Source organism: Tenebrio molitor, chromosome 1 (assembly GCF_963966145.1).
Source record: "Tenebrio molitor chromosome 1, icTenMoli1.1, whole genome shotgun sequence".
NCBI classification, from domain to species: Eukaryota; Metazoa; Arthropoda; class Insecta; order Coleoptera; family Tenebrionidae; genus Tenebrio; species Tenebrio molitor.
This window is the reverse complement of record NC_091046.1, coordinates 34,383,495-34,397,899: the sequence shown is the minus strand read 5'-3', so window position 1 is coordinate 34,397,899 and position 14,405 is coordinate 34,383,495. Positions and strand designations below refer to the sequence as shown.

Genomic DNA, 14,405 nt, shown 5'->3' with positions numbered 1-14,405 from the left:
GTAATGAATCAGAGGCGTGGACGGGGCTGAAAGGGTTATCATCATCCTCATTTTCCGATAATTAAAAAAAAAAATGCTGGACGTTTTGGAACCTCCGATCAGCTCAGATTTTTTTTTGTACTATCGCGAATAAAAAATTCTGGTCGTCAATGACATTTAAAAATGTGGTTATATTGTCATAAATTAAAAAAATTTCTCTGCCTCATTATGGCCATGTCAACAAAGTGTCAGAAAAATTAATTAATCAATGTTAATTAATGTCATACAACATGATAATAGGTTATGATATTTATGACCGTTTTACAATCGAGTATTTTCCATTGCGTCAAAGCATGATTTTGACGACCAGTTTTTTTTGCTAGCGACAGTACGTGTATTTCAAAAATACCCCGTATGTGCACGCTATTACAATAATCATTCTACTGTCTATGTCATGATTAAAGCTCGGATTATAACGGGTGTTTTTTTTTTTAATTTGACGTCGAAGTTGGCGCTGAAGAGTCGATTGTGAATGCACTATACGGATAACGGATCACGGATCAGCTCTTACGCTTTTACACGAGTGATGCGTTCACAATCAACTCTCCAACGCCAACTTCGACGCCAAATTAAAAAAACACCTTTATGTCAAATGCATATCCTATCATTTATTTTGTTTGTTTTCAAAAATTCTTATGGCATTTTACTAAACAAAGTAAAGTTGACTCAAGTTGCAAAAAACCACTTGTCATTTGCAACAGCATTTTTCTCATATTTTTGAACCAAATAAAGGCACAAAGGGACCAGAAAATCATAGTTTGGGTTGAATATTTTCCATAGAAGTACAGTTTTAAAGTAATTTCAAATGACTAATGCTATAAAAGTGCTGTTGCAAATGCAAAGTGGTTTTTTGCAACTTGAGTCAACTTTAATTAGTGTTATTTAACGGGAATTATTTTTTACATATTCTGCATATTTACCTAACCGACAGAACCGACTACATACAACGTGTAACAGAAATAAGTACATTAATTTTAACCGGTAACAGAACTCGTCATGATGAACAATTTTTCTATAGACCGTGCCAAACCCAAATAACCACCACCTGTTGAATTAAGTTGGTGAAAACAAAATTACACTAAATGTATAATGGCAATTTTGATATTACTAGAATGCTAGACCAATCAAATCTGAGAACACAACGTTGCCGGTTGATTTTTTGGGTAGAATGCAGTGTTGGTGGTTATTTGGTTTTGGCAAAGACTATATGTATTTTTTTTAACATTTTCCCCCCCATAAATTAACGAGCCGTTCAGCCGCGTACGTAAACCTTCTAAGCACAGCGACCAGGTAGCGTGGTCTCCAGTGGCGTGTAGCGAAATTCGTGAAAAATTTTATTTAGAAAAGTTGTTGTTCTTGATGAGTTTTATTACCAGTTAAAATTAATGTACTTATTTCTGTTACACGTTGTATTTTGCTGAGAATGGCATACATACTGATTTTTGTCACTTTATAGCGTCTCGACGCTGTTTAGAAACTTAATTCAAAAAAATAAAATTACCATGGCGTAGTACTTTAATTGAAGATTGTTACCTGCAAGTTTCACTGTAACTACTTCTGGAATTTTCGCGTTTTTTCTGGCTAGACAGCCTCAGGGCGTCCTCCTAGATCGTTTCCCACCATTCAAACCTTGTGCAAATGCCTTTTTTTCTCTTTTGTTGTGTTTCAAGTTCGCTTCAATGTCTTAGTATAACTAAAGGGTAAGGAAAATTCATTTGCACAAGGTTTGAGTGGTGGAAAACGATGTAGGAGGACGCCCTGAGGCTGTCTAGCCAGAAAAAGTCTGGACGGTTGGATCGAGCAAACGTCGTCCCACGTCGTGTGACGTGTTGTCGGATAGCATGGAACAAATGAGTACGCATTGCATTCAAATCTTTGTTAAATTTCTGCACACATTTCGGTCGCGTCGCGTAGTATCGCGTGGCGTGGAGCAAGTGGGTTCCGGCGTAAGTTCTCTTCACATTTTCCATTGATTTATTTATTTAAGTACATTACATTTAAACATTTTTTGGCCTTGGACAATTAACTGCCGTAGTTATTTATTTAATCGGTATCTGATGATTATGAAGAGCGGGGCCTGGGGCAACTCGTGCGACTCCCTCCTCTGTTCCTCTGCCCCACCAAGAACTGACCCTGACATATAACACATGAGGCAACCCAAATAATGTGACGTCATTGAGCATGATACCGGTATACTCAGTATGGCACGAGGATCATCATGACCATTAAAACCCGGCTTCAAGACGTTACCTTTATTTAATGAAGTAGCAAAGTCCATTTCGTCAAACGAATTGGCGTCCCGCACGTACTTTATGCATTTCTTGTTTCTACCATATACACAATGCATTTAACATCCGAGCCGGTAGGTAATGTAATCCTAATTTACTGAACAATTTTATTTCAGTAATTTAAATTAAAAGCACTTTTAAAGTTCTGTTTAAGAAATGCATTTAAATGAATAGGTATGCGTTAGAAAAACGATACGTTAATAATTTATCTGCTTTCACTTTTATCAACACAGACTGTTTGAAATGAGAAAAACAAAAACAAAAATAACATGCATTAATCTGTTTAACTTTTTTATTTAAATGCCAAGTAGGTAATCACCACGGACCACGGTAATAAATAAAAGTATTAGAACACTCACCTTACTCAAAACAATTTTTTTTTGTCTTCAGTAGGGTTACACCAACAGCGATTTCGATGTACAACAATCTTCAGATTTATGTGTTCTGGATATGTAACACATCCACTAATTGTTCCACCCCCAATCTGTTTTTAAATGTTTATTGATAATTTTAAACGTCTGCTAACACGTACACCCAGCTACGTACAATTCGTACACTACCCAACTGTCCAAGTGTCCACACAGTCACACACATGCAACACACAAAAACAAAGCGAAGAAGTACGGATAACACGAAGTGAGCCAACTTGAAGAGCTGTGGTACAAACGACCCGACCTTTTGAAGCAAGTGGATGTTCTGTTTTAACTGGGTTTTTCATGAATTCCGAAATTGCGAATTCCAATGTTGTGTTGAAATTACTTTCTTAGAAATCCTGCAGTGAGATCTGTATTGCAAGTTCTACGGTTGTAAGACAGTCTCGTTGAAGCTTGACTCAAGAATTCCCTGAATCGGTATTGAAAAGTTTGTAGATAAATAGCATCCTTGTGATATTATCTACAGTTTTAAATACTTTTTTACAAATCTTAAACAGCAATCGTCAATATGTTAGAAATTTATATAATTTGTAAGTTAATGGAAGGGTCAAATGTTTTAGCGATTTTGAATGCAAAACGACGGGTTGTTCGTATGTTTCAGACCTTAAGTGCGCATGTGTTCACAGTGGTCTCTAAAACACCAATACTATTTTCATAAAGCGTGAAGATCACTCGCAAATCGCAAAAGGGAAAAACCATCCACATTAGACATTACCACCACAATTACGTTTCTAGAACTGTGGCAGTAACGTTTGATTAAGTTTTGTATATCGGTATGTAAATTGGTTCCAATTCTACAACTTTTATAATAATAAAAAATTAAAAATAAAAACAATGAAATTTGATGTAGAATTCTTAAGTTTTTGTCTCTGCACGTTTACCGAGGTACCTATTTATGCATCATTATTAATTATTATTTTTTTACTTTTAACACTTTTATCACTTAGTAATACATAACAGAGGACTAAAACACAATATTTTCAAAATTTGATGCCAAATAACTAGTAAATATCAGTATTATCAAGCTCAAGGAAGTTAGGATCGTTAAATTTGGAAGATATCACTGATATCAGGTATCGTGAAAACTTAAACTAATAAATGACTTTTACTTATCAACTCGTATTCAGCATGGGTAGACAAGCAAAAATTAGTTAAAATTATTCAGAATATTTTTCCACTGTAGACCAGTGTAATTGATAATATCAATTCGACATACATTTAATGACATCAGAAAAACACACTTTGTTTTTATATTCACGCTCTGTGAAATGATATACAATTAAACCAATTCATTTTTTGTACAGGGTTATTCTAAATGATTGTAGTCGAAGTAGGCCATGCCCATGTTATTACGTTTTTGCCGCTTTCATGTGAACTGTCAGTTGTGTCGCTGTCACTGTCATTTTTTAGGTGAAAAGTGCGGTGATGAGGATTTTATTTATTTTTGTTAAATTAACGATTGAATCCAGAAATATTGAACTGTTCTACAATCAATTTTTAAAATATTGAGTTGTTTTGCACCCAATTTAACACATCATTTTGATGATTTTTTTATGTGGAGCGGCAACCATAAATTTTACATTCAGTTTTCACGCCTACTTCGACTACAATCATTTAGAATAACCCTGTATAATGGTTAATGTTAATGGAAAGTAAGCAACTACAAGAGACATTTGTTTAAATCGAAAAACTCTGAAAAAATGTAAATACACAAATCTTTTTCTTCAGCAGTACGCTTTCATTACTTATTTAACTTCAAAGATACAGGCTGTCCCAAAAATGGCGTACAAACTACTTACTACCTTATCGAGGATGTTTAAATGTACATGAAAAAAAAAATGGAAAAAATGTTTCCGACAAAAAAATAAATTATTTTTATTATTATTATTAACGAGAATACAATGTAAACAAAGATATATTCATACATCATTACCTTGCAATATTACCGTAGAGGATTTAAAATAATTTTTTCAATTTCCAAAGCTTCTAAATTCTCTATTATGCAGGATTAGATATTGGTAGTGAGTGATCTTGTACTTTGTGATAATATGTACGATTAGACGTAGCTGTCATGACAATTTCATACATACATTTCAAAATAATTGGCCTGTTAATTGCCACTTTCAAAGACCGCCAAATCAGCAAATAAGTCCAATAGAATTTTTTTAACATTTTTCTGGCGTTTATGGTAATCTCTTCTACACCGTAGTGCACCGTTAGTACGCCATTTTTGGGACACCCTGTATGTAGAGTTCATTACATCTCTGTTTATCATCGAAAATACCTACCTACTTGTTGGATGATGTTATTTATTATTTTTTAAACAAAGACCACGTTAAAGGATGAGGCTCTTATCAACGTTAACAATTAACATTTTTGCACCAATGTCTTAAAATAACTTCTGTTATTTTTTTTCAAATTTTTTTTTTTTTAATTATTCAAAAACGAACTATGTATGCATATTTGAATGTCCTTTGCGTAATTTAAATTGTTCGCTAACACACTGTAAAATAAGCAAAAAACTACTTTTGAAATGTTGTTTGGATCTGTCATGTGTAAAACACATGATAATAATTTTTTTATTATACCTACATACCTGAATCATAATCTCTGTTTTTGACACTAAAATGCGTGCAAAATCGGCCCTTTAAAGCACTGAAGCTTTAAAGTTACTTAGGTAACAACAAATTCACCTATACAGGGTGTTATGGAAGTGCACGTAATAAATTTAACAGCACAAAACTCTTTCAAATCAACATTTTTCAAACATTGATTTCTTTTTAATCGAATATTTTTTTACATTTTTCTAACCCCTAATTTGACACTTCACTCATAGGATAATCATCAATTGAAGAGTAAGTGAAAATGTTTTTTGTGCGATAAAAACTTTACAGAAGAAAGAACGATTATACTAACAGTTTTTACTGTTTTTCATTCAAATATTTTAATTCAGTAATTTTTTTTTCGTGCTTCGTTATTATCAATGGATGTGTAAACACATGAGCGGGTATCAATTTTAGGGTTCAAATTATACAGGGTGAGCAACAATAACTGTTACAGTTGGCAAAAAAAAAAAATTTACATAAAATTTTCAAGACTATGAATTGTACCTATTTCGGTTTGTTTTATTGACAATATTGACACCTGGTATACATTTCAAATTTAAACGTCTTGGTTTTTGTAATCTTTTATTAATAAAATGGTTTTCTCGTTGGAACATGACATAAAAGTCACCAAAAATCACCAGAATTTATTGCCAACTCAATCAGTACTAACTTGTTGCTCACACGGTATTTAATTAGAACTCTGTTTTGAAGCATTTGCGAAAAAATTATAAATAAAAAAATGTTTATTTTAACGAGTCCTACTGGTGGTTAAATTTATTACGTGGACTTCCATAACACCCTATATAAACTCCTGTTCAAAATTATCATACAAGGAATTCGCTGACTTACATTTTTTACATGGTTACTACATATATCTTTTGTTTGTCACCATAGCCTTCAACGTAACCAGATTTATGGCAACCTAGTAACGAATATCCCTAAATGATAGGTAGGGAGTAATTTCTTGTTGGCAAATCTATAACTCTATTTGATTAAAACTGAATTGGGAGGCATGGTAAAGAAAGTTATACAGTGCATTCGTAAAGTTCGGAATAAATTCGATAAAACTGTAGGTATTCATTTCTGAGACAAATCCTGGAAGAGGTCAACTTTGTTTTTAAAAGTGCATATTTTTCAGTACTTTACTTATGTTGACAACTTTTCATCTCCTAATTATGACGTCATAATTTTTTTTTTTAAATGACAGCCTCCACTTTTTTCTTCTTTTTATGATAGGCCTTCGTACTAGCTAAACGATGAATGAAAAAAATTGATACCTTACATAACAATTTTTTTAAGAAAATGAAAAATTTTACTTCAAATTCGCAACTTCTAATTAAATAAAATTATGGAAATTTTTCACACTTACAATGACGGACATGGAATCCTGGGCAGTCTGTTATTGTCATTTCAAAAAGTGTCAATGTAAATGCACCTTTACCGTCATTATGACTGATATTTTCAAAAAAACTGTCAAATTAACTTAAGCTTGGTTATGAGTAGCTAAAGTATGGTTTGGAAATTTTGACAACTGAATGACACATCTGCCCAGTTTTCCGTGTCCCCAATAGTACCAGGGTGAGGTAAGGTAACGTATAGCGCGGGAATTCCTTTTTCGTTTTTATGGCAGAGACGATGGTGTAAACGTGAAAGATCTAAGTACCACAAACCATTAGGCTGTGTATACTTGTACCCCTTCGACCACAGGCAAACAGAAAAACTATACAGGGTGTTTTCGAAGTTGAGGCGTTCCTTTTAACATGTGATAGTATGCGTTGTTCTAAAGAGTTTTAGCCAAAGTCACCTTAGTAAAATGTGTACGGAAGTGAAGATACAAGAAGTTAATTTTTGTGAATTTTTTGAGACCGGTCCTGCTCAAATTTGTGCTGATTTGTTAGAAATTAGAATTGACAAAAAAAAAATGAAATGAGCATTGACGTTAATCAAAAATACTGTCAGAGTTGTCATCTAATTAGTCGGAATGGCTTTATCATTACCAAAAATAAATGAGCACAGCACATAGATGTACTGGCAATGTTATCAGGTTATCACGTTATCAGAAGCCAGCTGCGGCGTCCAGACCACGTCAGTTATTAATCTAGTACAGCGAAGAAATAGACAAGACCGGACTACAAATTTTAGAAAACAATAAAAAAATTTGCAACTTGAGTCAACTTTACGCAAACTCGCATTTAAAATTTGAACGTGTTATTAAAAATGCCTAGCAAACTGAGATTGAACTGTTATTAGTTGTTATTAACTTTATTATCATGCTGCGCTACTAATCTCTCTAATAACCTCATTGTTATACTCGTATGATGAGATTTTTCACCCTAGATCAAAAGTTTACAATGTTGTCAGCTCTATTTTGGGTGTATATTGCGGTGTTGTGGTTCTTTGATTAAAAAACAGACTACTCCCGTGTCAAAAATGGATTACTCCCTAGAATTCGAACTTTAGGGAAATAACTACGGGAAATAACGTTTTTCATGTTGTGTGTAACTAGAATTTTCAAAAGTTATTTTGAATGCCTAAGGTTGGTTACTTTGAATTGAGAGATTAAATTCAAATAAATATGCCGCCAGTAACCAAAATTGATTGTGAAACGAAAAATCATCTATCACTTAGCGAGAAATTAGTCATTTGCAACTGTTACAATTAATTTGCTGTCTTACATTTTTGAGATATCTTTTGTTTGTCACCAGAAACCACATAGCCTCCAACCTAACCAAATTTATGGCAACCTAGTAACGAATATCCCTCAATCCTAGGGAGTAATCCATTTTTGACACGAGAGTATTAATAAATATTATACACCAAGTGAATTAAACATCCGTTTATTCACGAAAAGATGTTGATCTCACGAGCACGTAGTGCGAGTGAGATCATATCTTTGAGTGAATAACAATGTTTAATTCACGAGTCGTATATATGTTTTTATTCAATTTTGACGATATTTTGAACAAAAAATAGAATGATATTCAAATCACACGAATTAGTCTAGAACAATCATGTAGACGGCGTAAAACATTTCCGTGACAACAAGTTGTTTACATTTTTCCAAACTTGTGGTACTTGTGACGTTTGCGCGAAAAATGGCTGGAATCGTAGAAGATCAAGACAAAACGGAAGTTTTTGTACCCCCGGCAGTTCTACATGAAGCATTGGATGCTTTGAATAAAGTGGTACCAGCCAAATCAAAACATTCATATGAAAAAGAATATGCGATTTTTTGTGAATGGAGGAAGCGAAAGCAGGCAAGGGGAGTAGATGAAAACATAATGTTGGCTTATATTTCGGAACGATCCAAAAATGCAAAACCTTCGTCACTGTGGTCCTATTATTCCCAACTTAAAAAAATGTTATCTGTGAAAGAAAATATTGATATAAGCAGGTTCTGCAGGTTTGTGACACCGTAATTATTATTTATGAGTTTTAAAGTAGTAATTGTTGTAGATTTCATCAAGTGTCAGCTTTCCTAAAACAACAGTCTGTCGGTCACAGACCAAAGAAGTCAAAGGTGTTCACACTCGAAGAAATGGAAAGGTTCTTGGATACTGCTTCTGATGATGAATATTTACTGCTAAAGGTGGTTTTAATCGTGGGAGTTTTTGGAGGTTGTAGAATTGGTGAATTGGTGTCCATGTTAGTTGATCATGTTGATGACAGAGGCAGCGTAATTGTAGTCGAAATTCCGGACACGAAGACTCATAAGCCCAGAAGGTTTACTATCATCAATGGAAATAACACTGTTCATGCTGTTGACGTTTTTCGGAAGTACAAAATGTTACGACCTGAAAATATTTCACACAAACGGTTGTTCATCAATTACAGAAACAAAAAATGCACGGTGCAACCCGTAGGAGTGAATACTTTGTCAAAATTTCCTCAAAAAATTGCACAATTTATTGGTCTTCAAAATCCAGAAGAATATACGGGCCATAGCTTCAGACGTTCGAGTGCAACTCTACTGGCAGACTCTGGGGCAGATATAACAGTTGTAAAGAGACACAGTGGCTGGCGCTCGAATAGTGTTGTGGAAGGATACATAGAGGATTCTCTCAATAATAAAATTGAAATTTCAAGAAAAATCATTAACCAATCATCAACAATTATTCAGAATGAATCGGCCTTGGATTTGGCAGCATGCTCGTCTGGGTCAAACGCGGCGTCAAGTATGGAAATCAACCATCAAGACATAAATTTGCCCGTTCATCGTCGATTTGGTATAAATTTTAGTAATGTACATAATTGTAAGTTTTATATTACAGAAACCAAAGAAAAAGAATAATTGAATGTTAATGTATTTACAAATAATAAAATATGTTTGTTCTCCATTGAAACTTTTTTTAATCCACTAGTGAATTAAAAAATTTTTAATTCACTAGTGAATCAAATCCATAAAATTTCACTAGTGAATCATTGCCTGCTTATGACGGTTGTTATGGAGTTAATAAAGTCACTTTAAACTGTCAAAATTGAATAAATATTTTTTATGAATGTTATTAAATTTTGACAATTGTAGCAACGTACAATTCGATGAATGTTATGTCTTGGGATAGGGGATCGGGAGCGTGTGCAATCACTACCAGTGCCCAGTCATTACTGTCTTTTTATTGACTCCCCACTATTTACATTATCTACAATACTACAATACTATGACATCTTCCCCTTTTAAAAAAAATTACAATTTTTCTGGACGTCTAACCTTTCGTCCAAACTTAGAGATATAAATTGTTCTTCGTGTGTGTGATGAGGAAGCAATTTTATCTTGCTCAGTCTCGCTTACTTCGTTGTCTTCCTTATCACTCGCACTAAAATTATCACTGCTTAATTCTATTACATGTGATTCCTCATGTGCTTCATCTTCACTTTCAGAATCAGAAATATATCCAGAATTGTTTATAAAATAAGGTTTAAGAAAATATCTATTCCTTCTTAAGATTACATCACTACCATCCTCCTTAACTAAATAGGATCTATCATTAAATTTTCTAACTACATGTCCGATTACCCAAATATCGTCTTTCCTGATGTACACTTTATCACTTGCCTTTAAAGGTTTTAAAAACTTAACAGACTTGTCATAATACATCTTTTGTTTACTTTGCCTCCGTACTAACATTTGACGTTGTTTTTTAAAATCAATATTCTTTGGAAGTAATAACTTACTTTGGATAGGTATCAGCGTTCTTAACTTTCTATTAAAAAATAGTTCGCACGGCGACAAAATACAGTAATCTACAGGGGTGTTTCTGTAATCTAACAAAGCTAGCTCTAATTCTGTTTTTGGCTCTATACATTTTTTAATAATATTCTTAACAGTTTGAATGGCCCTTTCGATCATTCCGTTTGATTTCGGATATTGAGGACTAGATGTGACATGTTGAAAATTCCACTTTTTAGCAAACTCTTCGAACAAAAATCCTGCATATTGCGTACCATTATCAGATACTAAAGTTTTTGGAATTCCCAATCTCCCAAAAATATTTTTTAAAACACGAATCACTGTCTCTGCCGTTATATTATTGACTTTAAACACCTCTACGTATTTAGAAAAATAATCAATAGTGATTAGGAATTTATTTCCGTTATATTCAAAGAAGTCACATCCGATCTTTTGCCAAGGATACTCTGGCACCTCGTGTGGTTTGAGTGGTTCCTTAAAATTATTTCGGGAATATTTTCGACATACCTCGCATGACATTACTCTATTTTCAATATCACGGCTCATGCCCGGCCAATAGAGTACTTGTCTAGCCTTTAAAATACACTTGGTAACTCCTAAATGACTCAAATGAATAAGATCTAACATTTCTTTCCTTAAAGTTTCTGGTACAACCAAACAATTTCCTCTATAGACTAAATTATCGATAATTACCATTTCTGATCTCACACCAAAATACGCTTGTGACTCTAACCTACACTTTGCTTTAGAATTAGGCCACCCTTCTTTAATGTACCTCGATACTATTTGTAAACCCTCATCTTTCCGAGTTTCAATACGAAATTGTTCATTTTTTGCTGGTGAAATAGGAAAATGTTTTCTTAAATAATTTACCTGAGCCTCATACTCATTAGTAAAAATTTTTGTTTCGTCGTTCGGCATTTTAATTCTACTAAGAGCGTCTGATATGTACATTTCCTTTCCCGGTTTATACCTAACATCTAAGTCATAAATTTGTAAATCTAAAAGCATACGTTGCATTCGCATTGGACAATCGATCAACGACTTCTTGAAAATATGTGTTAACGGCTTATGATCGGTTTCGACCACGACCTTTTTCCCATAAATATACTGGTGAAACTTTTTCGCCCCGTATACTATTGCAAGCATTTCCTTCTCAATTTGAGCATAGCACTTTTGAGTGTTACTCAATGACCTTGACGCGTAAGCTACTGGAGCACCTTCCTGTAACAATGCTGCGCCTAAGCCATCCTTAGATGCATCTACTGTCAAAGTTAAAGCTTTCGATGGATCATAAAATCTTAAAACTGGCGCTGCTGTTAATATGTATTTTAATTGCTCGAAAGCCTTTTGCTGCTCAAAATCCCAACGAAAAACTACCTCTTTCTTCAACAATTCCCTAAGAGGCTTTGATAGTTCTGCCACGTTCGGAATGAATTTATGTAAATAATTTATGATTCCCAAAAACGATTGCAATTCCTTAACGTTGGTTGGTACTGGATAATTTTTTATTACCTCGATTTTACTGTCATCCGGCTTTATCCCTTGATCGGTAATTTTATGTCCTATGTACCTAACTTCATTAACAGAAAATTTACATTTATTTACATTAAACTTTATATTATATTTTCGAGCCCTTTCTAATACTAACTTCAATCTTTCATCATGGTCTTTTTGACTTGTGCCCCAAACTAAAATATCATCTACATAAATCTCAACACCGTCAATTCCCTCAAAACATTGCACAATTTTCCTTTGAAAAATTTCTGACGAACATTTTAGTCCAAAGGGAAGCCTTTTAAATCTATATCGTCCAAAAGGCGTATTAAAAGTACATAATTTTGAACTACTTTCGTCTAGCTCTATATTCCAAAATCCGTTGTTTGTGTCTAAAACTGAAAAAACTTTTGCGTCCCTTACTTTACTCATTATATCGACATACGTAGGAATTGAAAAATATTCGCGCTTGATGGCTTTATTTAGATCCGTTGGATCTATGCAAATTCTAAAGTCCCCATTCGGCTTATCCACAATAACGAGAGAATTTACCCAATCGGTTGGCCCTAACTCTTTAGCAATTATATCTTGCGCTTCTAAACTATCTAACTTATCCTTTAGTTTTACCAGAATTCCTTGAGGAAAGCGTCTTGCCGCGTGCACACATGGTTTTACTGAAGGATCGATCTTAATGCTATATTGACCTGGCAAGCATCCGATACCACTAAAGACGTCTGGGTATTTCTCGAAATAATCCTTGGAATCTTCTTTTGTCACACCCTGTACCATCTTTGCAATTTTTAGTTTGTCTATTGTTTCTCTACCTAGAACAGATCTTCCATTACTCTTTGATACAAACATTTTTATACTACAACTATTATTTTTATAAAGAGCCGGAACTGTGATGTATCCCAAGATCTTAATACGACTTCCTGTATATTCCATTAATCTGGTATTGTCTTTTATGATTTTTACATTGCCAAAGTATTTTTTATAAACAGAAAATGGAATAACATTTACGTCAGCTCCACTATCAACTCTAAATTTGACATCTTTGTTGAAAATTTTTAAAACAACCATCCAATTGTTTTCATTGTTGGCGTTATTTTGTACCAAATCTACAAATAACCCTTCATCGCGATCAATATTGCTAATTCTCCGATTCTTACAAAATTTAGCAAAATGATTGTATCCACCACAATTTTTGCATTTTTTACCATAAGCTTTGCACTCACGTTGCTTATGTAGTGAACCGCACCTATTACAATTGTACATATTGTTAGCATCAAATGATTGTTTATTGTCGGCATTAAAGTTATTGGAACTTATCTGCGTTTGTTGATGATTTTTGAAATGCGCTCCTCTCTGTCTGCTGCTCGCTTCTTCTCTTTTCCCATCTCTGTCTCGGCCACTTGCAGTCCCTTGACGTTGTACCCTTTTTTGTCCATCTTCAGTTTTTCTCACTCCCATAACTGATTGGAATTCGTCTGTCCTTCTTCCACTTGTGGTGCACAAAATTTCCATTTGCTTGTTCGTTATCTCTGCCGCCTTGCAGATTTCAACAGCCTTCACCAAGTCTAAATTTTTTGTTCGCAAAAGCCTGTCCTTCACGTTCTTATCTCTGATACCCAACACCAATCTGTCCTTTATCAGAGACTCGCTCAATGTCCCAAATTCGCAATTTTCACTTAGCTGCTTCAGCTGCGTTACGTATTCATCCACGGATTCTTCTTCTCTCATGTCCCTTGAGAAAAATATGTATCTCTCGTAGGTCACATTGATTGTAGGAGCAAAATACGCTGTGAATTTCGCTTGAATGCTTGCGAAACTCGTCTTTTCTTTCACACTTTCGAACTTGAAGGTATTGTAAATTTTCAGAGCCTTGTCTCCAACGCAGTTAAGTAAAACCGCCCCCTTGTACTCCTCAGTTTCCTTTTCCGCCTTCGTCGCTTGCAGATAAATGTTTAACTTTTGCACAAAAAAGCTCCATTCCGCTGCGTTATCTCCGTCTAACTTTAACTCTGAAGGTGGTTTTGCACTGTTCTGCATTTTGCTGTTTTTTCTTTTTTCCACTTTAGGAATTCACTTTTCACTTTTCAAACTTGACTTTCTCGTTGAATTTGTCTTTTTTCCGACTGCGCCATGTTATGTCTTGGGATAGGGGATCGGGAGCGTGTGCAATCACTACCAGTGCCCAGTCATTACTGTCTTTTTATTGACTCCCCACTATTTACATTATCTACAATACTACAATACTATGACAAAATTCCAATCAGTTATGGGAGTGAGAAAAACTGAAGATGGACAAAAAAGGGTACAACGTCAAGGGACTGCAAGTGGCCGAGACAGAGAT

The 14,405-nt window shown here is 34.3% G+C and overlaps 2 protein-coding genes and 1 long non-coding RNA gene across 5 annotated transcripts in view; 1 reads left to right on the top strand and 2 right to left on the bottom strand.

Moving 5' to 3' along the window:
• Positions 1-2,915, bottom strand: part of LOC138138368 (choline transporter-like protein 1) — a 42,471-nt gene extending 39,556 nt beyond the window's left edge. The window contains exon 1 of the mRNA XM_069058282.1: positions 2,687-2,915. The gene's annotated coding sequence lies outside the window, so the exon portion shown is untranslated. The remainder of the gene's footprint in view (positions 1-2,686) is intronic.
• Positions 1-9,782, top strand: part of LOC138138392 (uncharacterized) — a 189,274-nt gene extending 179,492 nt beyond the window's left edge. Inside the window, exons 1-3 of one of the 3 annotated variants that reach the window (XM_069058326.1) lie at positions 3,117-8,770; positions 8,824-9,144; positions 9,202-9,782. In XM_069058326.1, the coding sequence (XP_068914427.1) occupies positions 8,463-8,770; positions 8,824-9,144; positions 9,202-9,658 (1,086 nt within the window). In that variant the 5' untranslated portion in view covers positions 3,117-8,462 and the 3' untranslated portion in view covers positions 9,659-9,782. Of the gene's footprint in view, positions 1-3,116; positions 8,771-8,823 lie in introns of those variants that run through there. The other 2 variants (XM_069058311.1, XM_069058317.1) reach the window with 2 other exon arrangements.
• Positions 9,783-9,961: 179 nt separating this feature from the next.
• On the bottom strand, positions 9,962-14,310 carry LOC138132156 (uncharacterized). Its single transcript, XR_011160000.1, has 2 exons — positions 13,288-14,310; positions 9,962-12,876 (listed from the first exon to the last, which is right to left on the bottom strand). It is a non-coding gene; the product is annotated as an uncharacterized lncRNA (long non-coding RNA).
• Positions 14,311-14,405: the final 95 nt, after the last annotated feature.